A 26,360-nucleotide genomic window follows, 5' to 3' on the forward strand; every position below is an offset into this window, starting at 1 on the left:
GTCCAGAGTTAATGATTGCGGATGCTGGCCTTCAGCTTGGCCATGTTCCATCCCCGATGGGGAAATGTGCTTGCTTCCTCCCCCTCTACCTATTTCCAAGGTCGTGACAAGGACATGTGATGCCTTTCACCAGGGTAGACCTTAGGTATCCCTGACAATCTGGCTTCAAGTCCTCCTTGGCAAGGCTGCGATGGGGTTAAGCAGCCCACATCTTTTATGCTGTGTCACCACTTCCTCAGCTGCTACTGAGTGGGGCCTCCCTGCTGGGTTGACTCAACCCCTATAATCTGACTGAGTCAAGCTTTTGGGACCTCTGGGAGTTGAGCGCCTTCCTTCCTTTTCTTTTTTCTTTCCTTAGTCTTTTTTTTATTTTTTTCTCAATTGTTTTTATAACTCTGAGCCCCAAGCTTGCCCCCTGGGGTTTTTCTGGAATTTCCCAACCCTTAGGACCTTGACTACACTATTTTGAAAAGACTTAGAATTAGGAGACCCAATTTTGCTTCCAAGCTGGACTACTAACCAGCCTCCATCATGGGTACTTAACTTCACTAAGCCTTAATGTCTCTATCTGTAAAATGGGAAGGATAATTCTTTCCTCAGGAATGTTGTAAGGATTAACTAAAACAATGTGGATGAAAGGTTGCTTTGTGAACTGTAGCTTGCCTTGTAAATGCTGGTTATTATTATCATTCAGCAGTTCTGACAGTGGGCTGGGGTATTTCTTGTATCTCATATGTGAGTGGATAACTTTCAGGAGAAACTCCTCATTGAGGCCCTCCCTCCCCACCTTTTCACGGTTTTAACCTTAGAGTTAACCTTAGCCGATGGACACAGCACCAAGAGGTGTGCTTCACGTCATAGTCTCTGTGACGGGTACCCCAACAGTTGTGCAGTGCACAGCCTGTGCAGCTGTATGTGGTGACCCCGGACCTGACCCCTTTCCAGGGCACAGGGCCTTCTAACACCTCGCTTGCTCCCCACACAGAGCAAGTGGACAGATTCAAGGAAATGGTGTCTGCTTCCTGCACGCTTCCTCTTACCTTCCTCCCTCTCCTGTTTAAGCTTGGAGGTAGACATCTGGACGGAGGTGGCCCAAGGCAGCCCCCAAATCTCTGAATGAAGACCGAATGACTCTTTTCCAGGAGTCTCCCAGAGCTGAGGATTATTAGGGCTATTCCCTAGGTTTGGTTCCAGAGAGGTGCACCCTCCCAGCCCAGCTGGCCCCAGCCCTCTACAATCTCTGAGACATGCTGTTCACCTCCTATCGGCCCACAGCAAAAGGAGGAAAAAAACTACGAGCTTCTTCCTCTTCTAATTATCCTTCTTCATCATCACCATCCACAGGGTTCACTGTTCCCTGTGCTAAGTGCTCTGTGCTAAGTGCTCTGTGCTAAGTACTCTGCCCTCCTCTCTCCTTGCCCTCCCCACACCAAAGTCACCAGCTCAGTGACACGTGGGAGGAGGTTTTGCACACAAGCCTTTTGGCCAATTATGTTGAGTTCAAGTAGCAGCGTATAAGTGGAGTGGGCTGCAGGGCTGCACCTGCCACTGGGATGGGGACAGGCACCCGAGAGCAGAGAGGCAGGGAGACTCCCCGTGCTCCCCACAGCCCTGACCCTAGCCTCACCCTAATGAGGTGTCTAGAATTGTGGTTACTGTGGTGAATGTTTGGGTCAGGACTGGGTGGGACGAAGATTGTGGCTGAGGTGACGTCCTATTTCACAGTAGAATGGTGGTTAGGGAAACTTTAGTGTGGTGTTATAATGAGGTTTTAACCGTAGGGCTGTGGTTAGGGTTGGGTTAGGGTTATGTCACCATAGAATTAAGGACTGTGGGATTTTCGAGTGTGGTATGGTTATTATTTTAATCTACCCCTATGAGCATTATTGAGTCAGCTGGCAGTACTCTGAAGCACTGTCCAGGCACCACCTAATGCAATACTGGGGACAATACTGCATAATCGTTCAAAGCATGGGTCATAAGGCAGACCTTTCATCTGATTCTGTTGCTCACCAGCCGTTTGATGCTATATGAGTTAAATTGATGGTGCTAATGCTGGCTAGAATAAAACAGTCAGAACAAAGTAAAATAAAGTGGATAGAGTGCTGAGCCACATCCCTACGTGCTCAATACTCAATAGCTGATAGTCTTTCTTATCTGTATCGGTTGGAGTGCCAGCAGGAAACAGATGGCACACTCAATGGGGACAGTTTGATAAAGGCTCTATGTGTAAAGGCACCGACAGGGTTAGGGCAAATAACAAAGGATGTTGGGTACCCCAGGGGTAGCTGTGCAGGGAAGCTCTTAACACTCCAGGACTAAAGGAGCCAGGGGCCAGGCGTTACCCCGAATAGCTCCTGCCAGAGGAGGAGGCCACAACAGGGCTGTGGCCTCTGGTAGAAGAACACAGCCACTGCCCACCCTCAGTGGCCTGTGAGCAGAGAGCAGCAGGCTCAATACCTCCGCTCCCTCTGCTGCCTCTGCCTCTTGCTGGATCTTACACGGACTGGGGCAAGTGGAAGTTCTCCAGCACAGTAACCAGTCCTCACAAGGACCTTGTGAGGAGGATACTCCTGTTATCCCCACTCCATGATGAAGAAACCAAGGGAGGGTGATTCCAAGCCCACCCTGCTCCAGACTCCAGGACCCGTTTTGTGAACAGCCCCCAGAGCAGGTGAGCTCAGACGGGTGCAGACAGCAAGGCTGGTGTGGGAGCTGCAGAGAACTGGGTCATGCGTGGCATCTAGTGTCTTCAGAAAACTACAGACACCTGGTGAGAGCCTGGAGTGACATGAGTCCCCCATGGCCATGTGTGGGGACTGATGGGGGCTTGTTGGGGTCATTACAACATTAACGTATACAGTTTCCAGCATCCAACTTAAAAAAATAACAACAACAAACATTTCAAGCTTGTGGCTGTACTCATAGCATTTAGCTGACCTAAATACTCTTTTTGTTTGAAAGGAAAGGCTTAGGGGAATGAAGCAAGAAGCGAGAAGGGAATGGAAAGACAGTCGATGTTCTTTTTCAGATGCCCCAGGGAAGGTCCATCCCATCTGGTTGCTTCTTACAGAAATCTGGCTGCTTAGTGAATACCACCCTCTGGGTTGTTGTTGTTGTTGTGTGTGTGTGTGTGTGTGTGTGTGTGTGTGTGTGTGTGTGTGTGAGAGAGAGAGAGAGAGAGAGAGAGAGAGAGAGAGAGAGAGAGAGAGAGAGAAGAGAGTGACAGACAGACAGACAGACATGGGGTGTAGGTGGAAAGCTGTGCTGAGAGAACATGCCTCAAAAATCATAATGGAGATTTTTCAGGCCCTGTGAATTTTCCTTTTAAGCTCAAGGTTTTCGAATATATATCAGGTTTCACCCCTTGTCCACAACATAAAGGAAGTTTCTGATTTATGGATCCAGTAGTTTTTCCAGTTATGCAATGTTTAAATCTGCCACCAGTTAACTAATTTGCCACTGTCAAAAAAGGCACTGTAAGTTTCCCAGGTGAAAATCACTTTACCAAAGTGAAGTGGTATAGTGAGCCGTCCCTATCCATGGGCTTCACGTCCATGAATTCAACCAAATGTGGATTGAAAATATTCAGAAAAAAAATGTTACATTGTTGCTGACAGGTACTATGTAGCTAGGCCTCTGGTTTGTCCCGAACAGATTTTTTTTTATCATTCCCTAAACAATACAGTATAACAACCATTTACATAGCATTTACATTGTATTAGGTATTATAAGTAATCTAGAGATGATTTAAAGTATATGGGAGAATATGGGTAGATTACATGCAAATACTATGTCATTTTATATAAGAGACTTGAGCATCCATAGCTTTTGGTATCCGCAGGTGGGGGTGTCCTGCAGCCAGTCCCCCGTGGATACTGAGAAACAACTGTATTAAGATAACAGTAATAGAAAGGGGACTCCGAAATGTACACTTGTTTCCACTTGTGGAGCTAACTGAGTCCGTATCTCAGCATCCCTCCCCATCTTCCCTCAATCACCAGCTCACCTGTGTGCACGTGCATGCACACACTCCCCACCTCTGGTGCAGGGCGAAGGCGGAAGATTTAAGCCTTTTCCCAGAAAAGGATTGGAAACGGAAAAGGGGTTAAAGGCAAAGTCATCTGATGACCTTGGTTGTAAGACCGTGGCTGCTTAAGACCCAGAGGGGTGTGTATGCGTGTCTGTCTGTCTGTCTGTCTGTCTGCAGATGACATAATGAAGATTGCTAAATGATTTCCAATAACAAAATGTGAAAACACATAGTTCCTTTGTTAGCCACATAGCTGTGGTTTTACGTCCATGATTCACTGTGGAAGTGAGTAGCTGCGACAGGCATTTTGTGGCTTTTTTTCTTATTTTTTCTCCTAAAAAAATATTTGTGAAAGGTCTAAAATTCAAGGAAGTCCAGTGCTTTTTGAAAAGAAAAATCCCCATTCCTTGCAAAATGAAGATTGCAAGTCAAAATTTCTGGAACTACCACGTTTCTGTTTCCAGTTGGTCACCTACACTGCGTTTTCCTCCCAGCGCTCAGCCCCTGACTGCTAGCTAACATGTCCACCCCAACGTGTGCCCAGCAGAGGGAAGGGGATTGCATCAGAGCCCACTCAAGAGATTTGGTACTGCGAGGGAGCGGGGGTGTCCTCTTGAGACCCCAGCCAAGCCACACCCGTGGGAAACTAAGTGATTTCTCACTTTCTTTCTTTCTTTCTTTCTTTCTTTCTTTCTTTCTTTCTTTCTTTCTTTCTTTCTTTCTTTCTTTCTTCTTTCTTTCTTTCTTTCTTTCTTTCTTTCTTCTTCCTTCCTTCCTTCCTTCCTTCTCTCTCTCTCTCTCTCTCTCTCTCTCTCTCTCTCTCTCTCTCTCTCTCTCTCTTTCTTTCTCTCTCTTTCGAGTTTCTTGGGTCAAGGTCAGAGTCCCTGTAGCAGGCAGTAGTATGTGAGGGAAGAATTGTGAAATCATTTATATCTTATAATTAGACAAGTCTGGGTTTGAATCTCAGCTCTACCACTTAACAACTATACTGCCTAAAGCAGTGATTTAACCTCACAAGCCTCAGTTTCTCATCTGTAAGATGGGGATAACCATCACTACCTTATAGAATTGTCAGGAGGGTTTACTAATGTATGTAAATACACCTGGTACCTTTTAGGTATTCTGTGAATGACACCCACTCTTATTTTCTCTAGACTCTGGGGTTATCTGAGCCTTTTGTTTCTATCAGAAAAGCAGCAGTGGTAATTACACACTCTGAGAGTTTGCCCAGACCACGTGAAGGTGTTTCTGGTTCTGGGGAAGTTTCCTGTCATGGCCAAGGATGAACAGCAGAGTGGGGACTGTCAGACAGAGCTCAGGCCCTGAGACTCTGCCCCAGCTGTTCCCTACTCTAGGGGATACCAGCTAGGTTAACAGCCTCTCTGTGCTTCCGTTTTCTGTAAAATGGGGAATGATAGTTTTATAGCAGAGAGTTGTTGCACTTATCAAGTGAGGCGTCAAATGCAAAGGGCCTAACAAACATAAAAAATGAAACACCTGTAACCGATGTCTGCATGTCATCAGTTGGTAGGTTTGGACGGCTGCATTGCTGAGTGAAGACTTCTCAGGTTGGGGTCCCAGTTCTCGTAGAAATTCTTCTTTTGTTTATGGTCCTGGGGCAGAGTTCCAGCCCCTGGAGGATCAGGCTGGCTACAGGCTGCCAGGACGTTGGCCAGCCCCTGAGGAGAATATCCTTGACCCGGGACACTCTGCGGACTTTGTCTACCATGGGCTTGTCCAGGCAGGTCCAGGAGTGGGGTAAACTCATCTGAAGCCATAGGCCTGTGTTTGCCATCCGATAAGGCAGACCTGCTCAATTCCGTGTGTGTGTGCATGTTTGTGGTGGGGAGGGGCGTATATTGAAGGGTACAGGTGTCCCAAAGACCCTCGAGCTGGAAACTCAAGGGTCCAGGAGGTGGGCATCTCATGTCAGTTTGGTGGTGGTGAGATACCCATGGACCGAGTCCTCCATGGCTTTGGGAAATGTTCCTCCCTCTATCCCCTCAGCCTGAAGCTCTCTCCTCTCCCTCCTCCTCCCCCTCCTCTAATCTCCTGGAGCCCTTGCCAGCTGCCCATTGGTCCTGACTTGTATTTTCATTCCCTTTCAATGCTTCACCTCTTCAACCCCTTCCTTTTCTCATGCGCGTTTTTGTAACTCATCCAGCACCACCCGTAGCAGCTTGCAGCAAGAGTTAGGATGCAGGGTGGAAGGAGCACGATGAGCACTCGATTCCAGTAGACCTGGGTTCGAATCCTGGGTTTTGCCATTCATGAGACATGTGAGCCAGAGCCAGAGACTTACCTTCTCCACACTGCCAGCGTGGCTTCGGTGCTGTGGGGATGGTGAGGCCTGCCTCCCAGGGCACTGGGGGACCTTTCTATGTGATGTTTATTCTCTGCCTGGTGCTCAGTAAGTGGAGCCGTTGTTTGATCAAGGTGGGTTGTATGTGGAGTGCTGAGCCTCCAGGGACTTCACTGTCTCACTCCTGCCACCCACTTGGGGCCACAAATACCCTGAGAAGGCCTCTGGGAATGATCCAGACAGGAGATATGTGAGCAGTGTGGGCAATAAGGGCAGGCAGGGGAGCTCCAAGGAATTTTGACATAATCACCATCCTAAGAGAGCATTTTTAACCTTGTTATTTCCTGGTAAAAACACCTTCCTTCAAGACTTCCCTTTTATGCACTAGATCCACAGGATAAGGGCTGGACCCTTGGCTCTACAGCTCAGTCCCAAAGCATGGTTCTCAAACTGCCATATAGTGTAGAGGTTTAGAGTACAGGCTCTGGAACCAGAATATCTGCAGGCGACCTGTGTTTGATTCCCAGCTCTGTTAGTCATTGGCTGTGTGACCTTAGGCAAGTTGCCTAGCTTCTCTGTGCCTCATCAGTAAAATGGAGATAGGAAATAATAATACCTACTTCCTAATTTTAATGATGGTTAAATTAGTTAATATATGTAAAGTGCCTGGAATAGTACCTGACACATAATACGAACTATGTAGCTATTTGCTATTATATGTAGCAATTTGCCACCCTTGGCCCCTCCCACTTTCCCTTTAACCAGACAGGCCTCCTTACTCTGTGAACACAACCACCAGCACATTGCTGAATTGGTCCCTTTGGCTCATTGTTCTCTCTGCCTTGGGTGGACTCTGCCCTCCCCACCCCTCACTCCAGCTCATAGCACAACCTCCAGAAAACCTTCCCCAGGCATCCTGCAGTGAGACTCCTGGCACCTGCTGCTTTTCCACTCTTGGAGTGTTACGAAACGCGCACATGCAGGGTCTTGTGCCAGGGTTGTGTGCATGGGTGTGCGTGCTATGTATGCCCTGCACAAAGGTACTGGTCAGCTAATGAATGGGGCTAAAACCTAGCCCTGGCATCATGCTGTGCCATCCTAAAGGAAGAGGGACAGCTTCTGTAAACTGGCCACCCAGAGGGGGCCCCTTTTCTAATTCATACAGAGGCACCAGGTGTGCGAGGCCTCCCACACCCTCTGCTTCCCTACCTAGATTATAAGCTCGCTCTCAACGGGCAAGACACCGTTCCCACAGTGCCCACGTGGGGCCATGCGCCCTACGAGATGCTCATGAGTGCACTGTGGAAGTAGCTGCATGATGGATTCACGGCATCCAGGTTCTCCCCACCCACACCGCCAGCTGACAGGTCTTGCTGGGGGAGACAGAGGTTCAGACTGCCTGCTGCTCCTGCCGGCTATGGAATGGGGCACAGCCGGGGCTGAGGAGATAGATAGTTCCAGGGAGGCGAGAGAGTTGGGAGAGGCCACAGAGAAGTTTGAAGTTCAATATGATAAATATTGGGGGGTCAGCAGCTGTGTGCCCAGTGCTGTGATGACACCATGGAGAACATGAAGAGTAAGACCTAATCTCTTCCCTTCCTCTCTGGGGGGTCTGTGTCCCTGGCTGAGCTGCAGCTCTTTGGATGGAGCACTGGGCCAAGAAGGAGGAAAAGGAGTACTTGGAGGGGCCCTTTCTCCTGGGGAGAGGGAGGGGTGATTGCCCCAGCACTCTGACACTTGGGCAAGCTAGGTAGAAAATGAGGGGCATTTCCTGGGGCCCTTAGAAGCCCCTCAGGGCAATTTCTCCTCCTGCCTCTGCCTCCTGAGGTGCCCCAGGCTTGATCCCAGGGCCTGGGCAGCTGCTCTGGCTTTCCTGCGCTACTCCCTTAACATCCAGAGAGAAAAAGTCTTGAGAGGTGAGGACTTGGCAGCCTGGCAGCCTGGTAGGCTGCTCAGTGGAAAAGTTCCCACAGTCAGTGGAGGCACAAGGGGTCCGGAGGATGGAGGAGAGCTATGAGCCTCAGAGGGGCCGCTGGACCCTTGGGAGACGGAGGCAGCACCTGCTTCAGGGCTGCTCTGCAGGCAGGGTCAGGTCCCAGACCTGCACAGCTCCTGTCCACCTCTGCCTTTTATTTACCTACAAGGAAACAGGGATACTGTGTTCCTCCCGAGCAGAGCAGGGCGTGGTCTGAGCAGGAGAGACTTTCCCAGGGTTCTGCCCCTCTCCCCCCCTACCCTACAGGGGCATCCCCTGAGGTCTCTGTGCGGGAGCTCCAGACCCCTCAGACCTGGGTGTGGCCGAAGAAAGAGGTAAACCTTGGAGGGCAGATGTGACTCACAGGCAGACACATAAGGCGTGGAGTAGGGACTGACCAGTGAGGCCGAGGGGTTGGACAAGTGGGCATAGCAGGATCTGCAGCGGGAGAGTCTTGAGACACTTGGGGGAGGCCGGCTTTGGGCCTGTTCAGGAGGGCACCGGGGAATGAGGGTACTGGTGTCGACAAAGCCACATCAGTGTGTCAGGTGGCAGGCAGGCTGAGTCCTCCAGGCACTGCCCACTGAGCTTCCGCCCCCACTGGCCTCCCGGAGGTCATGGACCGGGAGCCCTGCCCTGAGCAGGATGGCCTGCAGCTGTCACTCTGGCACACCAGCTCTCAGCTCCATGATTCCAGGGATAGGGAGCTCCTGCTTCTCCAGGGGCCACTATGTCACTGGTCAACTCGGGCTCTTCAGAAGCCTCCTCACCTGCTGAAACCTGCTTCCCTGTGACAAGGTCCTGGGTCTGTCCTCTGGAAATCCAGCTCCTTTCCTGCCACGGCCCTGCTAACACCTGATGACAGATACTGTAGTTGGGGGCAGGACTGGAAGGTTTAGGAGGAGACTGATTTCCCTAGACCGGGGCAGCCAGGGGACCCGAGTGCCCGAGGTATGAGCGAAGCCTTCCAGGGACAAAGAATGCAGGGCGGGAGTCCGAGGAGCCTTCTAAACACATCGTTACAGCCCAAGATAGACTCTCAGGGTTCAAACCCCAGCTCCTCCATTTTCCACTCTGTGCTGTCCAGTGTGGTAGCCACCAGCCACAGGGTATTTCAATTCAAGTTAACGTGAAACTCAGTTGCTCAGTCACACCAGCTGCACTTCCAAGGGTTCAAAGGCCACAGGTGACCAGTAGTTAGCATATTGGGTGGCATGGACTATAGAGCATTTCATCATCACAGAAAGTTCTATTGGACAGTGCGAGTCTAGATGAACGACCTTGGGCAAGTTCTTTAACCTCTCTGTGCCTCATTTTCCTTTGATGAAAAATGGGGACAATAACAGTACCTAGCCCCTAAGGTGGTTGTGAAGATTAGATAACATAAGGCAAATATAACAAATAATACACAGCACGGAATTAGTGCTCAATGAATATTCCTTATTATTGTCTAGGACAAGTGGAGCAGGGTTCGAATCCTCCCCTCCTCACAGTAACACCCGGGAACCCACCAGGCTGGCCCCTCCGACACCCAGGGGCTGGAGGGTGATAGCTCCTGCTTTAGCCCAGCCTGGGTCTCACCTGCTTACTCCACAGGCCGTGCATCACCTGGAATTAGCAGGTTTCTGGCTCTGTGCCAAGGACACAGTGTCCCTCCCCTGCACCCACCAGGGCTGGGTGCACCCTTGTTCCCTGCTGGGGCAGGGCAGGCTTGTGGCAGGGGCTGGAGCAGGATGTCTGGCAACACTTTCTGGGGTGCCTGGGGGTTTCGCACAAAAGCCATCTGACCGTGGTCTGGCCAGCCCGGAGAAAAGGAGCAGAGCTCTGTGAGGGCTTCCCCTGCCTTGCCAGTGCCCAGATTCTCAGGGGAGACTCGGCCAGCTGGGAGATGCCAGGGCACGTTCACCTGTAATGAGCTGGGTCTGCAGTCACAGGAAGGAACAGACCCTGCCCCTTAGGCCAGAAGCAGAGATGGAGTTCTGGGAATACCCTCCAGTCTGGGTGCTCTCTCCCTGTTCCCTCCTCCCTCCCCAGTGGCTCCCTCTCAGCTGCCTTCACAGCCTCTTCCTCTGTCTGCCTCTCAAGTGTTGGTATTCTCCAGAACCCCCTCCTCGACCCTTCTTTATTCTCCTCTATTTCTTACTCTTTAGGTGTCAGAGCACCTGGAAGTCATAAGAAATCCCATAAACTAACAATATAATTAATTCCACGATTAAAGCCGGGAACAGTTTTATTAGCAGAAACTGTGACGATCGTCTGTGTGCAAAATGAAAACCCGGCTACAGGCACACGCACGTATCCATGAGAAGAACAAGCTGTCAAGTGAAGTGCCGTGGGCTGCTGCCACGTTTGTCCGTTAATATTCATTTACAGCTTGTGCGTTTGTTGTATCGTGTGCTAGCAGACAAATGGTAGCAAGCGCCAAAGGTTGGAGACAAACTGACGGGAGCATAAGTCATAACTGAGACCAGTGTCTTCATTAACACTTTTCCCCCTTGAAACTGGGAAGTGTTAGCAGAGTTAACGCCGCGGTCCAGCAGTGGAAGGAACTCGGAGGTATGGTTTGTCCTGCACATGCTCCTGGAATGATATCATCCCTCCTTAACTCTGTAACCACCACGTCTACACTTGACTCCCCCACCCCGTCCCACTCGCTCCTGAGTGCTGCCTCCTGGGTGTACCCATCTGGAGACCCATCTCCAGGCACTCAGCACTCATCACGTCCAACACCAAGCTACTTCTTAGGTCTTCTACATTGGGATCTTGGCTCCTGGAATCCCCTCTGCCCATTTGTCTAAGCCACAGCTGGAAATTCTCTTTTTAAAAAAAAAAAATTTTTTTTTATAGTTCAACATTTATCATTTGTATCCCTCACACAGTGATAATCCCCCTCCCCCCATCTACTACCCCTGTGACATCGCACAGAGCCATTACATTTCCACTGTCTCTGTTCCTAATGCTGTACTCCACTTCTTGTGACTATACATATATATAAAATTGTAGTTGACATTCATTAGGAAACTCTCTGTCTTAAATATCCTTTGAATCAATGGCTTCTTCATGGCCCCATCCTTGGTCCCTGTAATCTCGAACGTGGCCAAAGCCTTCCAGCTGCCTTCCAGCCCTTCCCACTCTGGTCCATCCACCACTAGGTAATCTTTTACCAGAGTCATAATCATTTGAAAAGGCCTATCCCGTCATGTCCTAGACCGGCTTGAAGATCATGAGTATCTGAAGGCTAATATGTGGCCTGCCTCGTGCCTTAATGCCTTTGCCGGGGTGCTGGTCCCTTTGCCCAGCCTCCATTGCAGCAGAAAGGATAAGAGGGTCTTTGGCATCCTTGGGCCTCAGTGCCTGGCAGCCACTCAGCAAGTGCTTCTTGAATGAGTGAAAGAGGGTGGGCTGCTCCAAAGTCTCCAGGGACTCCCCCTTACCCATTCTGCACAGCCAAGACACGTCCCTGATATTTCTAGCCCTCCACCATATGCACCAGAGCTGTTCTCAACTCCTCAAAACCTCAGTGTTCTCACGCCTAAAACGGCAGTAAAGAAATAAATGCTGGGATGGCTTCAGGATGAACCTCCCTGTTTGGTAGCCTCATTTCTGCACCTGGAAGTTCTGCAGCCTTCCACAAGGCATACAACCGCCCTACCCTCTGTTTTCTAGACTATGAAATGGAGATAGTGAGTAACGCTTACGGTTATGGAGAGGCCCACATTAGATAATGCATGCGACCTGCATTATTGGCACAGAGCCTGGCACAGAATAAACATTCACTACACTGTAGCACTAGCTTATTCCCCATCCACCCACTTCCCACTGTTACTAATTCCCAGGGCGTCCTTCCAAGGTTGCTTTATGAATATGCAAATAAATGCAACAGGTGTCCTTATTTTCTCTATTTTTACACAAAGTTTACATATCCCACACTAGGAGTCAGCAATTTTTTTCCATAAAAGGCCAAAGAGTAAATATTTTGGGCTTTGAACAACATATGGTTTCTGCGACTGACTACTCAGCTCTGCCATCCCAGAGGAAAAGCAATTGTATTAGATGAATGTGGCTGTGTTCCGATTAACTTTATTTATGGAAAAAATTTTCCCCCCTTTCTTCCGCCTTCCCTACCCCCACTCCACTCCCGTTCAAGCCGTTGTTTCTCAGTCTAGTTGTTGTGTAGGACACAGCTCCCTGGCCCAGGCTGGTATTATGAGCCTTGCGCTCCCCCCTGGCTGAGGCAGTCGGTCGCCATTCGTCGATCAGCCGCTCACAGCGGTATTTATGGAAAATTAAATATGATTTTCATATCACTTTCTCATGTCATGAAATATTATTCTTCTTTTGATTTTTTTTCAACCATTTAAAAATGTAAATTGTTAGGTCACAGTCTGTACAAAAACAGTCAGAGGGCCAGCTTTGGGCTGTTTTTCACTTTTCAATATATCCTGGAGAGCTTTTCCTATGGAAGTAAAGGAGATGCTTCTTTCTGTTTTGACAGCATACGACTCCATCCTGTGGATGCATCCTAGTCTGTTTGACCAATCCCCTACCGAAGGATACTTAAGTTGTTTCTATTCTTTACAACATATTTTGCTATTACAAAATAGTGTTATTGTGAATAATCTTGTTGTTCCATCATTTCTGACATTTACAAGTGTCTTAGGTCAGATTTCCCTATAGGTGGAGCTGGAAAATGGATTTGGGTGTGTGTGATTTATTGGGGGAGTGCAAAGTGAGGGAGGGAAGCAGAATGGAAAGGTGGAAAGAGCCAAGCAGGGATTGGTCCCAGGGAAGTCAAGCCAAGGCCTGATGGAGAGTGGAGCTTGCAGAGTTGTCCTACCTTGAGGTAAGGGGTTGGGGCTTTTGAACTTCCGGTTCAGGCAGTCATCCACTTAGTGGTCATGGTGGTGGGAGGAGCTTGTCAAGAGGTTGCCATCAGCTAACAGTAGGACTCAGAAAAAGCCAATGGAGAGTGCACCAGCTTCAAGTTGGACCTGGGCTGGGCGTCAGCAGCACACACCATAGCAGGTTTATCTGCAGCTTAGTCTCAGAGGTAGAGCTGCAGGAACAAAGCATAGATGCACTGTGACGTGGGTAGACATTGCCAAATTGCTGTCCATAGGGCAGTATCCATTTACATTTCTACCAACAGCATCTGACAGTGCCCGTTTCAGCACAATCTTACCAAATTAGTCTCTGATTAAACTTTTGGGGTTTTGCTAATCTGATGGATTAAAAAACACTCTTCAGAGTAGTTTTCATTTGCACATCTCTTAGAATGAAAAAAGTCGAGCATATTTTCGTGTGTTTAAGAAGCATTTGTGGGGGTTTTTTTTGTTTCTGTGAACTGTTCATATTCCTTTGCTGATTTTTTCTTTAGGATTATGGGTCTGTTTTTTTAGTTTCTTAGAGTTCTTTGTATATTACGGAAATTTGTCCTTTGTGATATGAGTTGTACATATTATTCAAATTTTGTCATTTATCTTTTTACTTTGTTTAAGGTGGTTTTGGGCAGGCACAAGTTTTTGATCATAGAGTTGTCTGGACTTGTAAATGATGTATTATGTAAAACGCCTAGCATGAGGTCCACTGCCAGGTAGGCATTCAATGGTAGTTACTCTCCCTTCCCTTCCCTTTCCTCCATTCTGTACTTTATCCAACTATGCTCATTATTCTTCCTTAAATATGGTGCAGGCCTTTTACCCCCATGCATTTGCTTTCTTTCTTTTTTTTTTTAATACATTTTATTGGGGAATATTGGGGAACAGTGTGTTTCTCCAGGGCCCATCAGCTCCAAGTCCAGTTGCCGTTTTCAAGCTTTAGTTTCAGGGGACACAGCCCACCATCCCATAAGGGAATTGAACCAGTAACCTTGTTGAGAGCTCGTGCTCTAACCAACTGAGCCATCCGGCCACCTGAGCCATCAGGCCACCCACCCCTCCTGAAGCTCCGCGGCAGCTCGTTGTCTTCAATCTTGTTGTAGAGGGCGCAGCTCACTGGCCCATGTGGGAACGAACCGGCAACCCTATTGTTCAGAGCTCACACTCTAACCAACTGAGCCACCTGGCTGCCCCTCCATGCATGTTCTTATGAGACTTTTCTTTCTGCAATATCTTCCTCCTCGTTTTAGACTGTAAAAATCCTACAAATCTCTTAAATGAGCATCTCAAAAGTCACAGTCTTTCTTGCATCTGAATTCCTAATCCTCTGTCAGCAACGCCCCCATAGCCCACCTTGGATCCTAGTCACAGACACACATTTACCATGCTTTTCCTAAGCCTTAGTTTCCTCATCTGTAACATAGACTTGCTGGGGGAAAATAGAGGTTTATTTTTATTACGAAATGATGCATGTTTACTGTAAAAAATTTTTACTGAAAACATTTCACAAATATAAAAACATATAAAGTTATATACACACAAGCATTCTCATTCCTCAGGGGTAGACACTGTTTACAGGTACTTCAGCCCTTTCCTATGCGTGTATAAATATCTATGGGGGGGAAGAGAGAAGTTTTTCTTAAAACACAAAATTGGGCATACTATCCATATTATTCTGCAACTTGCTTTTTTTCATTCGTAAAATAACATGAATAAGATGATGCTTTTAAAGCCCTGAGCCAAGTAGCTATAACTGTTCTATACAGTTTGTAATAATGGGTTTTTTTAAATAATTTTTTATTTTTCAATTATAGTTGGCACACAATAGTATATTAGTTTCAGGTGTACAACATAGTAGTTAAACATTTATATAACTTATGAGGTGATCACCCCATCTGACACCGTACATAGTTATTACCACATTATTGACTATATTCCCTATGCTGTGCTTTACATTCCCATAACTATTTTGTAACTACCAACTTGTACTTCTTAATCCCTTCCCCTTTTTTTATCCATTACCCAACCCCCCTCCAATCTGGCAACCATCAAAATATTCTCTGTATCTATGAATTTGTTTCTGTTTTGTTTGATAGTTTATTTTGTTTTTTAGATTCCACATACAATGAAATCATATGGTTCTGTCTTTCTCTTTCTGACTTATTTCACTTAGCATAATACCCTCTATGTCCTTTCATGTTGTTGTAGATGGAAAGATTTCATATTTTTTATGGTTGAGTAATATTCCATTGTATATATGTACCACTTCTTCTTTATCCATTCATCTATTGATGGACACTTAGGTTGTTTCCATATCTTGGCTATTGTAAATAACACTGCAATGAGCACATATCTTTTTGAATTAGTGTTTTGGGTTTCTTTGGATTAATACTCAGAAGTGGAATTACTGGTCCTTCTTTGTCTCTTGTTATAGCCTTTGTTTTAAAGTCTATTTTATCTGGTATAAGTATTGCTACCCCAGCTCTTTTTTTTTTTCCGTTTTCATGAAATATCTTTTTTCCATCCCTTTACTTTCAGTCTGTGTGTGTCTTTTGACCTGAAGTGAGTATCTTATAGGCAGCAGATGTAAGGGTCTTGTTTTCTTATCCTTCAGCCACCCTATAACTTTTGATTAGAGCACTTAATACATTTACATTTAAAGTAATTGATAGGTATATCGTTATTGCCATTTTATTATTCGTATTTTTTATCTTTTTTCTTCTTCATCTTAAAGAAGTCCCTTTTCTTGTACTACTGGTTTGGTGGTGATGAACTCCTTTAGCTTTTTCTTGTCTGGGATGTAGTGATATTTTTAAACGTTCTTTTTTTGCAGTGGAATACTTACCAAACAAAATAGCATATGGAAGCCCATTTATAAATGCGATACAGTGGAGTTGTGAGGCTAGGGTGAAAGTTGGTGGTGTGGAGGGCATAAAGCCCTTCACCCATTTGTCTTCTCATCGCTGCCTGAAAACCTTAGTGTGTTAGGCAGAGTTTGGGCACATCACATTTAGCTGAGTGACATCATTATGGGATGTACTGTCTAAGAAGTTTTCGCTTAGGTCTGATGATCCTAGCCAGCAGGGATGAAATTTTTTCTTCCCAAATTGGTTGAAAGAACATGTGAATCCTCAGGTCAGAACAGACCTGGTCAGTCATGTGGTCCAGTGGCTCCTCTTTGGCTCCTTGCTGGTTTGTGATAGAATTTTTATTGGTCCATGAAGAAACAAGGAAAATAAAGTCAATGTGATGAGATTTTCATAGAGTTAAGCTTATTCAGATGTTTCTTTTTGGCACTGATAATTTTTCTTTCTTGAAATTATGGTGGTAATAACTGGTAGTTGTGTGTGTGTATGTGTGTGTGTATGTATTTTAATGTCTTATCTAAATAACAAGTTGACAACTTTATGTTGGTCCTCTAAATTTATTTTAAAATTTTCCTGATCCATGAAATCCTGAAGTCTAGAGATGTTCTAGATGTTGTGGCAGCTTTGCTAGGACTTCCCTGGAACAATCCCAGAGAGATAGCGAATCCTATGCTCATGTCAGGGGCGTCTGAGAACTGCTATCCTTTGATGAAATCAAAGTAGCTCTTCCTTTGGCAGAGAGTGGACAGAGTCTTGCCCAAGGTCTATGGTCCAAGAAAGTCACTTTCTCAGCAAGGCTCTTGCTTGTCTCTCTTGACACCACTCTCTTATCCTTAAGGCGGGCACTGCTTCTTTGGACCACCCTGAGCCAAACGTGGTGCTGGAGTCTTCTTTGGATGCCCTACCACCTAACTAAGACTAGGGTGGGGCATGCAACTAGGACTTTGCTAAAGGCTTGTGATTCACTTGAGAGAAATGAGCTCAAAGATAACACCAGGCCCAATGACTGGGCTTACAAACTCCACAGCTCACGATCTCCTCCCCATCCTAGCTGCCTAAGACCTTCTAAGTGGTGATGGCACAAGCAACCAGGTGAATACCACCAAGGGGCCCACAGCCTTCAACACATTGGAGAACTTCCCGGCCCACCTCCTAGGACAGGCTGGGGTTTATGAAGGGAGACAGCAGTTTTCTTATGAGGAGCTTTTGGTATAAGAGGTAGAGCCTATCAAAGAACTAGGGGCTTCTTCCTTTACTCTGAGACTCTACAGGCAGGACTTTCTGATTTTTGTCATTTAACCCAAAATCCCCATCACAGCACTTGATGACAATGGATTGGGCTCAGAGGCTCCTCTGGTTATTAAAAATGTGCTGACACTACATTAAGCACCTGGCCCTTTGCATATAAGTTTGCTTGGCCAGTAAAAGTTTTTTTTTTTTTTTTGGAGTCTTTAATTCCACTTAGATGAAGAAGAATTTTTAGTGGCTTGGAGAGAGGAATTGTTTGAACTGTATCTAGCACTTTTTTTTCTTTGTTCACATGATTTAAAAATTCTCCAGAGGTAACACACAATGGTGAACACACAGTGGGATTTATAGATGATGTATTACGGAGAATTGTACACCTGAAACCTATGTAACTTTACTAACAATTGTCACCCCAATAAACTTTAGTTAAAAAAAAAAATTCTCACATAGTTCTCAACTTGTGACCATTTACTAATATTTGCAAAATAACCACATGGTATCCCTGCTTCTCATAGTGCTCGTAGCAACTCAGTGAGGTAGGTATCACTCTTTCCCTTTTACTGATGAGGAATCTGAGGCTAGGGGAACTACATGACTTGCTCAAGACCAAACTGTTTGTAAGAGGCAGAACTGACATCTGCCTGGCCCAAATCCTATCCTCTCTCTTCCGGACAGCCAGGTCCTATCTACAGCTAGTGAGTACGTGTTTTGTTTTATTTTCCTTTTCTTTTCTCTTTTTAAATTTCTCTGCAAAGTTAACCACTGGCCCTTAAGGGATTTGAACTCAGGAATCTTGGGGCCATGAGCATTGAGTTCCAGTTAGAGAAACAAATGACAGCAACAATGACAACAAACCACCAAGAAAGAACCCCTTCAGTTTCCATCTTGACCAGATTGGAGAGCTCTTTGTCAGGGTCAAGATCAAAATAAGTTCCGGGTGGTCTGGGCAGAATGTGAGCCACTCCTGTCACCTCTCTAGGACGCTTTGTGGTGCTGACACTAAGCTGAGCCATGGCATCAGCCTGGTAACACCAGGAGAAGAATCCCACTGACCCACCAGCTTGCCTACCTCTCTTTCGAGCACTCCCTTGAAAGCTGTTGAAATGATTGTGTTTTCTGCTGCAGCTGGTTGTGCCGACCTTCTCCTGGGAATGAGGAGCGGATGCCTGAGGTTTGGGCTCCCAATTCTGGTCCAGTACAGCTCCCAAAGCTTCTAGGGTGGCTAACAGGACCTCTCTCCCACTCCAGCTCCCAAACTCGGGAAGCAGGGTGAGGCATGGTTGGGGTCTATCAGGATGAGGATTTGCTGCTGGTGGTACTGGAAGAAGGAGCAGCACTGAAGCTCACAGGAGCAAAATCCTAGGCCAGTAGGGCTGGGGAAGAGCTGCAGGGTGCTGGGCTCTTACATCTCTCCTGGTTTGAATTCTTCCAGGAAAGGATAAAAGGGAGCTTGCTCATGGACTGGGCATCCAAGGCCAACAGAACTGGAGTAGGGATGGCAGAGGGAGAGGGTTCCAGGACCTTATCCCACTTGGGCAAGGAATCCAGTGCAGAGGCTAGAGGTGGGAACTACTAGGGGAAGGGGAACACCCCAGGTCTGAGCAGATGCTTCTAGGCTGAACTTCCGTCATGGTCTGGTCTGGTTAGTTGGGTGGCACAGGAGTCAGGCTGCCCTGGTTTGGAATTCCAGAGCCCTGATTTACGTGTTATATAACCTTGAACACGTAATCACTCTCTTAGTTTCAATGTCTGCAGTGTGCTCATACCCACCACGGTCCAGATACTGTCATGTATGCAACGACAGGGACAAGAGTATTTACAACGGAGGCTTCCTTGTAGAATGACGTGCTTAATAATAAACACAGAAAGCACTCGTTCAAATTTATGAGGTCAATAACTCCAATAGTTAAGATATCAAAGAATATGAGCAGAAAAATTTCACAAGTGGTTAATAGGTGTATGAAAAACATTTCCACCTCAGAAGTAATGAGAAAGGAAGATAAAAACAATATTGAAGCATCATCTTATGCTTACTCGATTAGCCAAGTATGAAAATATTAATAGTATGCTATGCTGGCGAGCTTGCACTCTAGCACATTTATACATCCTGATGCAGCTCTTTTGGAAAGCAATACACACCTGTGTGTACCTAGAGCCATAAATGTTTGTAACCTTTGATAAGGTCATTCTAGTCCACAGAATTAATCTTAAAATAATAATCCTTTACAAAATGTTCATTATTAGAATTTTTCAAACATACAGAATAAAATAGAATGGTATAATAAATCCCCCTATACGAAAGGAATATTGTAAGAGAAGAAAAAAGCCATGTGAGTGACTATGTTCAGAGTTAAAAATTAAAAGCAATCTAAATATGTAACAGGAGATTGTCCGAATAAACTGTGATTCATCTTCAGACAGACTATTATGTAGCAATTAAGAGGATAAATACGAAAATTGTGGAATTGCATAAAGTATGATCTAATGTTAAGTGAAAAGTCAGAATTTGAATTGATTCTACAGGTGATGAAAATAGAGTAAGAACATATACTGGAGCAAACGTTGAAAGGAAATATACAAACATATTTGTTCTGTTGGGGTGAGGGATGATGAATTCATTTATTCTCCTTGAATATTTACAATAAAATAAATGAAAAGAGTATTCTAGGCTCTGCCCCAAATCAATCTGTGAACATGTATTTATGGGGCACCTGCTCCACAGGTAATTGGTATGAAGGGTTGCATTAAGAAACAGCAGGGGGTAGGCACAGGCCACGGTTTGGGAGCAGGGCCTAGTCCGTAACAGCATCAAAGACTCAGCATGTCAGAGCTACATGGGACCAGCCTAACACCTTCATTTTGCAGTCAAGTGTCCTGAGGCCCAGAGAGGCTAAGTGACTTGTCCAGAAAACCCAGCCGAAGCCTGGTGATTTCACATAAGCGTAGGCACTCCCACTAAACTAGCTGCTGTCTTAGCTCAGTCCACTTCTGTAGGGCACCTCCATTTTCCCAGAGTTGGCAAGAAAATAGCCAAACAGAAAGCACTCTTCTGGTGCATGAATGGGGTGGGCATCCTGAAAAGGAAGGGCACAGAGACACTGCTCCCCAGTGCAAACCCCGTGTGCCATGGTTGTCTCCACAGGACCCTGAGTGAGCTCAGCCAGACCCACACCTCCCAGCAAAGTGTGGGGCTGTCCCGGACTGTCCGACTTTACCCGGCCACCTCGGCCAGTGGCCAGCTGACTTCCAATGCCCTGCCCGCAGGGCCAGGCCTTGAGCGGAGGGATGGTACCCAGCAGGCAGCATATGTGGACCACCTGTCATCCCCCTGGGGTAAGGATGCTCTGTCTTGGGGTCCTAGAAGAGCAGGGCATCTAAATCTCTGAACTTCTCCCCACCTTACGTCTCCCTTTCACTCTCACGGAGGGGCTGAGTTGTTACCTGTCCCTCATCCTTTCAGCCAATCAGCAGTTGTAGAGCGCCTGCTTTGTGCCAGGCTCCAGAAGTCCCAAACCAGCTGATCAGGATTTTGATCCTTTGAGACCCTTAGACCTCAATGCTCCATTTCTGCCCCACCTGTCACCCATCTGGACTTCGCTTCCTTTATATCCCGCTATGAACCTCACGTCCCCGGACCCGGTCATTCCACCTCATCCTTCCTGAAAACCCCAACCTGTCTGGACCAACCTGACCAGTTGCTTCCTTAGCACCTCCGGCTAGGCCACTGCTTCCCAGAGAATCCCCGTGGATTCGCACCTCTGCACATTCTGGTCATTGCCGGCAATCTTTCCGCGTGTGCCTGGACACTCTGTCATCCTCCAAGCTGCTACTACCACTCTCCCAGGTCCCACCCAGTCAGCACGTGGACCTGCCTGCCCCCTGCCAGAGAGCTCCTGCCTCCCTGCGCCCACGACACACAGGGCTCTCTTACCTCCACCCATGCCCCTGCCGACTTCCTTTCTTTTTTTCTCCATTTTTAAAATTAAGGTGAAATTCACTCAACATAAAATTACATTTTAAAGTGTACATTTAGAATTACATTTTAAAGTGTCAGTGGTTTTCAGTATGTTCACAATTCTGCTCAACTGCTACCGCGATCTAATTCCACAACATTGTCCTCTCTCCAAAAAGAAATCCCACAGCCCTGAAGCCGTCACTCCCTATTCCCCCCTCTCCCCACCCTGTCCTTCTCTCAGCCCTTTCCTGGCAGATTTGCACACGCTGGATATTTCATATACAGGGCATTATACAATGTATGGCCTTTTGTGTCTGGCTCTTTCTCTTAGTGTAATGTTTTCGAGGTTTATCCATGTTATAGCATGTCAGTACTTCATTCCTTTTTATGGTTGATGACCTCCTTTCTTGTCACCTTAAAAGGGAGGTGTCCCTCTTCTTGTCTAAGGCACACACACCCTTTCTTGACGCCTCTGGAATGTTAGGCCGCGGGGCCGGCACTTGTCCTCCCCCTGCAACCAGTCCCTCTCTCAACCCTTTCCTGACAGCAAATACACTTGTTAATAGCTCCTGTCTCTCTCTCTCTCTCTCTCTCTCTCTCTCTCTCTCTCTCTCTCTCTCTCTCTCTCTCTCTCTCTCACACACACACACACACACACACACACACACACACACAGTTATTTCTCTGCTTTTTTGTGATTTCCTTGCCTCCCCATCCACCTGCACACCCAGGTGGGAGGGCCTTCATCCCCACACACACACTTTCTCTTTGATCTCTTACTGGACTTTTTCAGTGACTCCCCACTATTGATTCTTGTTCTGGAAATCAGCCCCCGCTGCCCCCGCTAAACCTGACTCTAATCATTCTTTCAGGCTTTATCTTCTTCCACTTCTCTTAGAAAACTCTTCACTCCAGCAGGTCTGAGCTGCACTCTGATCTCTGCCCTTCAGTTCAAAGCCCAGGGGAACCACTTGCAGCCCAGTCTTTTTTGAGCCTGTTTCTTTACCTGTAAAATGGGAATATTTGGGTGGATACAGGAACAATGCCAATATTCAATCATTCTAACCTACAAAAAATGACAACTTCTGATGGTTCAACCTCAAATAATACTCAAGAGGGTTGAGAGTTAATGTGCATAAAACATGAGCTTAGTTGACTGCACACTGATGTCCCTCAGTAAATGCTGGATGGACTGTGAACTTATCAAAGGTGGTACCCTGCCCCCATATGGGACCTTGCATCCAGTGGGTACTTAACACATGCCCTTGGGATGGATTCAGCCCTGGTCCCATGGGCCTTTCTAACCGTCCTCTGGAGGTCACAGCTGTGCCTCTCAGCCCTGCCCCCTGGACCCAAGCCCTCTCTCTGCAGGGCTGAACCTCACGGAGAAAATCAAGAAGATCAAGATCGTCTTCACTCCTACTATCTGCAAGCAGACCTGTGCCCATGGGCACTGTGCCAACAGCTGTGAGCGTGGCGACACCACCACCCTGTACAGCCAGGGTGGTCACGGGCATGACCCCAAGTCTGGCTTCCGCATCTGTGAGTCCCTTCCTTTCTTGAATGAGGGTTCCTGGCTGACCCTGTCTCCCACGTTACTGCGGGGTGGACGAAAGACATGAAAGGGCTCTTTAGAAAGGCAAGGACTGGTTATTATCAACCTTCTTCACTCCCGGGCCCCCTGGGAAGTCCCTGCCTTTCAGGGCACGCTGGGATCCCTGAGCCATGCAGACTTGGAGTACTGCTTCTCTGTTGTCACCCACCAGTGACATGGTGGGTACTGCTATGTCCTTCCACTCCCGGTCACCTTGAGGTCGATGTCGTAGATTTCTGCCAGATCCCCTGCCTGAACGGAGGCCGCTGCATCGGCAGGGACGAATGCTGGTGCCCTGCCAACTCCACTGGGAAGTTCTGTCATCTGCCCATCCCAAAGCTGGCAAGGGAGCTTTCAGAGGGGGGCTCCCGCCACAGGGGCCCACTGGAGGGCCCCTTGAAGCAGTCCACCTTCACATTGCCTCTTTCCAACCAGCTGGGTAAGTACAGGGCTGGGTGTGGGCCTTGGGGACACACTGGGTTACTGGGTAGAGTGGGTGCTGGCATCTGGTGGAGGGGACAGGAGGCTGTCTGCAGGCCTTTCTTTCTTCAGTCAAACCTCCCTCCTTCTCCTCCACCCTCAGGCCCAGTTCCATTCCCTAAACTTCTCCTTGCCCTTCTATCTGAATTCATCAATATTTTTGCCCTTACCCCCTACTGGGTGCTATGTGTGAGACCAAAGAGTATAAGGACAGGGTCCTCCCTTCAAGAAACCCACAGACCTGAACAACAGAGGGAGGATGCACAGGAAAGAGAGGAGCATCATAAAGCTTTTCATTGCCCCTGCCTTCCATTGTTAAGTGCCAAATAAAAGGTACAAAAAATGTAGGCGGTCAGGGATGGAGAGCCTCGTAAGGCCCTGGTGTTCAGGGAAGCCTGCGTGGAGGAGGTGGGCTCCAGTTAGGCTTTAAACAATGGTGACCTTTGGTTAGGCAGATGGGCGTGGCGAGGTTTCCTCTGCAGAGGCACTGGCGTGAAGGAAGGCATGGAGGGTTGGTTGGGCTGGAGCTCAGGGCGCTACAGGACTGTGGTGAAAGTAGAATCAGGAAGGTAGTTTAGAAGTTGATAATGAAGGTCCTTCATTGAAAGGCAGGGCGTGAAGGAGTTTACACTTTATCCTGTCCTCACAGGGGACTTGTGCTAGGGTGTCAGTACAGAGTACAGAAATGGAAGGAGACTGTCGGGGCGACGCACAGCCAGTGGCCTGCCTGGCCCAGGCCTGGTGGGCACTTTTCAGAGGGTGGGGCCCTGCTTCCCCGACTCTGACCCCAACCCCTGTGCCCAGCCTCTGTGAACCCCTCCTTGGTGAAGGTGCACATTCACCACCCGCCCGAGGCCTCCGTGCAGGTCCACCAGGTGGCACGCGTGCGGGGCGAGGCCGAGGAGGCCCCGGAGGAGAACAGTGTGGAGACCAGGCCCTCGCTGCACCTCCCTGTCAGCCCTGGCCACGGCTACTGGGACGGCAACAGCATCCCCACTCAGCCTGGAGAGGCCCGGCGGCCGCTGCCCCCGGCAGCTCCCAGGCCTCGGGGGCTGCTGGGCCGATGCTACCTGAGCGCTGTGAATGGCCAGGTGAGAACACACCCCTGCCTCAGCCCTCCCCAGCCCTGTCCCTTCTCCTTCTCTCTCTCCTCCTTGTTCTTATTGAATGTGAGTGTCTGCAGAGACTCCCATTCCCCAGATAGGAAAACTCAGGACATAAAATTGCCTGAGTGAGGAGAGTGCTGTGCCTCCTACCTGGGCTCCACGAGGTATCTGTCAGTGACAGACGTAGAAGAGGACCCCAGAGAGTCCCCCTCTAGAGGGGCACTCAGGTCCCAACAAATCCTAAGTCTAGGATCCCCTGGTGCATGGACAGTGGGGCTGTTAGATCTGGCAAGAAGAAGGAGTTTCATATTCAGCTGAGACTGGGGTCACAGAGATGTGGAATTAGCAAATGCAGGTTAACCCCAAAAGTCTTGGGGTGCAATGATGAAAGACACTCCATCCCCCTCTGGAGGCATCATCGTCAGTGATAGAAAATCGGGGGAGCTTTACTGAGTCCAGGCACCTAAGAATAAGAGCTAAGCCAGATGCAGGATGATTTTTCTGGGGGTTGCATTTTGGTGTTTCCAGAAATTCCTCCGAGGTTAAGGAACTGGAGGAGGTGGGGGGTAGCCCCCCCTGACCTCTCAGCTTATGGTGTCCCTGAGCCTGGACCTGCCCACAGGGAAGGTTGTTACTGCGGGTGGCCTTGGAGTTTGACGGAGGAAAGCCCATCCTTTGGGACCCTCTGTCTTCGGGCTGGGACATGAAAGGGGGCAGTTTGCAGACCTGCACAGAGATCTTGTCTTGCCTGGGATGTGTCTTCACCCCTTGAATTTAGAGCTCGGTGGAGTGGACTGAGAGTTTCTCTGCTTCCTTCTGGGATATCAGCTGACTGTCTCCTACCCAACTTTGGGTGGAGCTATCCTCTGACAAGATGTGTGGGGGAAGGGAGCTCTTATCTCAGACTTTCCTGGGACACCTCTGTGCACAGCAAGGGAGGGAAGAAGTGGTGACAGGTGTCCATGGCCTTTTTTCCAGTGTGCCAACCCCCTGCTGGAGCTGACTACCCAAGAGGACTGCTGTGGCAGTGTGGGAGCCTTCTGGGGGGTGACCTTGTGTGCCCCGTGCCCGCCCAGACCAGGTGAGTGCTGGGTGCCAGGGTCTGGGGTTGTGGGGGAAACTCTCCCAGGGCCTGGCCTCTGCTGTACCCCCAACCATCTCTCACCAGCGTCTCAGAGGCCAGGCAGATAGAACATGCTGGTAAAGTGGGAAGCCTGTCCAGAACTGCTTTGAGGGTGCTTCTGGCTGGCAGCTGAGGCTCCTACTGGCTCAGGCAGGTTAGACCCTCTGCTGAATACAGCCTGGCCTACCTGTTCCAGCTGACTGCGTAGGAGGGGTTCCTCCCTCTTGCTAGTTGTTCTTGCTCAGATTTTAGGGGTCCCATCCTATGCTGGGCCCTCTTCTACCCCTGGGCCTCCTCCCATACACCCCCTGCCCAGGTACAAGGGGCCCAGAGGCCTCGTTTTGGGGACTTAGTATTTCCCTCATTCTCTCCGTGGGGGGAACCTCAGGCCTTCTCCTCACCTGTTTCCTGCCTCCAGTGTTTGAATCACAGCTAGGTGTCTGTCCCAGAATGTCTTTGGCCTTGGGGTGTGGGAAATCCAGTTCCCTGCCCTCTTTTGGGTGGCGGGAAAACCTAACATGTATTCATTCATTCATTCATTCATTCACTCACTCGGCAAGTCCTCACCGGGTGCCTGGTGTGTGCCCAGCACTGAGAATTCAGGAGTGAGCAGAGAGCTGCCCCCCAGGCATTGTTGCAGTTGAGAGGCTGCGTGTGCCAGAGTATGGCTTCTGCCCGCGCAGCCAGTCTTCCACCTCCAAGCCTCACTCCTGGGCTTGGGCCCTGCCGTATATTTCTTTTGCTGTCAGCAATCCACTCAGTGAGTCAGCGTTGCTGGGGGGGAGCCTGAACTGGAGCCC

At 48.3% G+C, this 26,360-nt stretch overlaps 1 protein-coding gene across 3 annotated transcripts in view; it reads left to right on the forward strand.

The window, feature by feature from the left end:
* The window catches only part of LTBP2 (latent transforming growth factor beta binding protein 2), a 95,918-nt gene that overhangs the window by 29,000 nt on the left and 40,558 nt on the right, over positions 1–26,360 (forward strand). For all 3 annotated transcript variants that reach the window (XM_033108394.1, XM_033108393.1, XM_033108392.1), the window contains exons 4-8: positions 20,445–20,635; positions 22,629–22,799; positions 23,084–23,290; positions 24,136–24,422; positions 25,416–25,518. In XM_033108394.1, the coding sequence (XP_032964285.1) occupies positions 20,445–20,635; positions 22,629–22,799; positions 23,084–23,290; positions 24,136–24,422; positions 25,416–25,518 (959 nt within the window). The remainder of the gene's footprint in view (positions 1–20,444; positions 20,636–22,628; positions 22,800–23,083; positions 23,291–24,135; positions 24,423–25,415; positions 25,519–26,360) is intronic.

The sequence above is a fragment of the Rhinolophus ferrumequinum genome, chromosome 6 (assembly GCF_004115265.2).
Source record: "Rhinolophus ferrumequinum isolate MPI-CBG mRhiFer1 chromosome 6, mRhiFer1_v1.p, whole genome shotgun sequence".
Lineage (NCBI taxonomy): Eukaryota > Metazoa > Chordata > Mammalia > Chiroptera > Rhinolophidae > Rhinolophus > Rhinolophus ferrumequinum.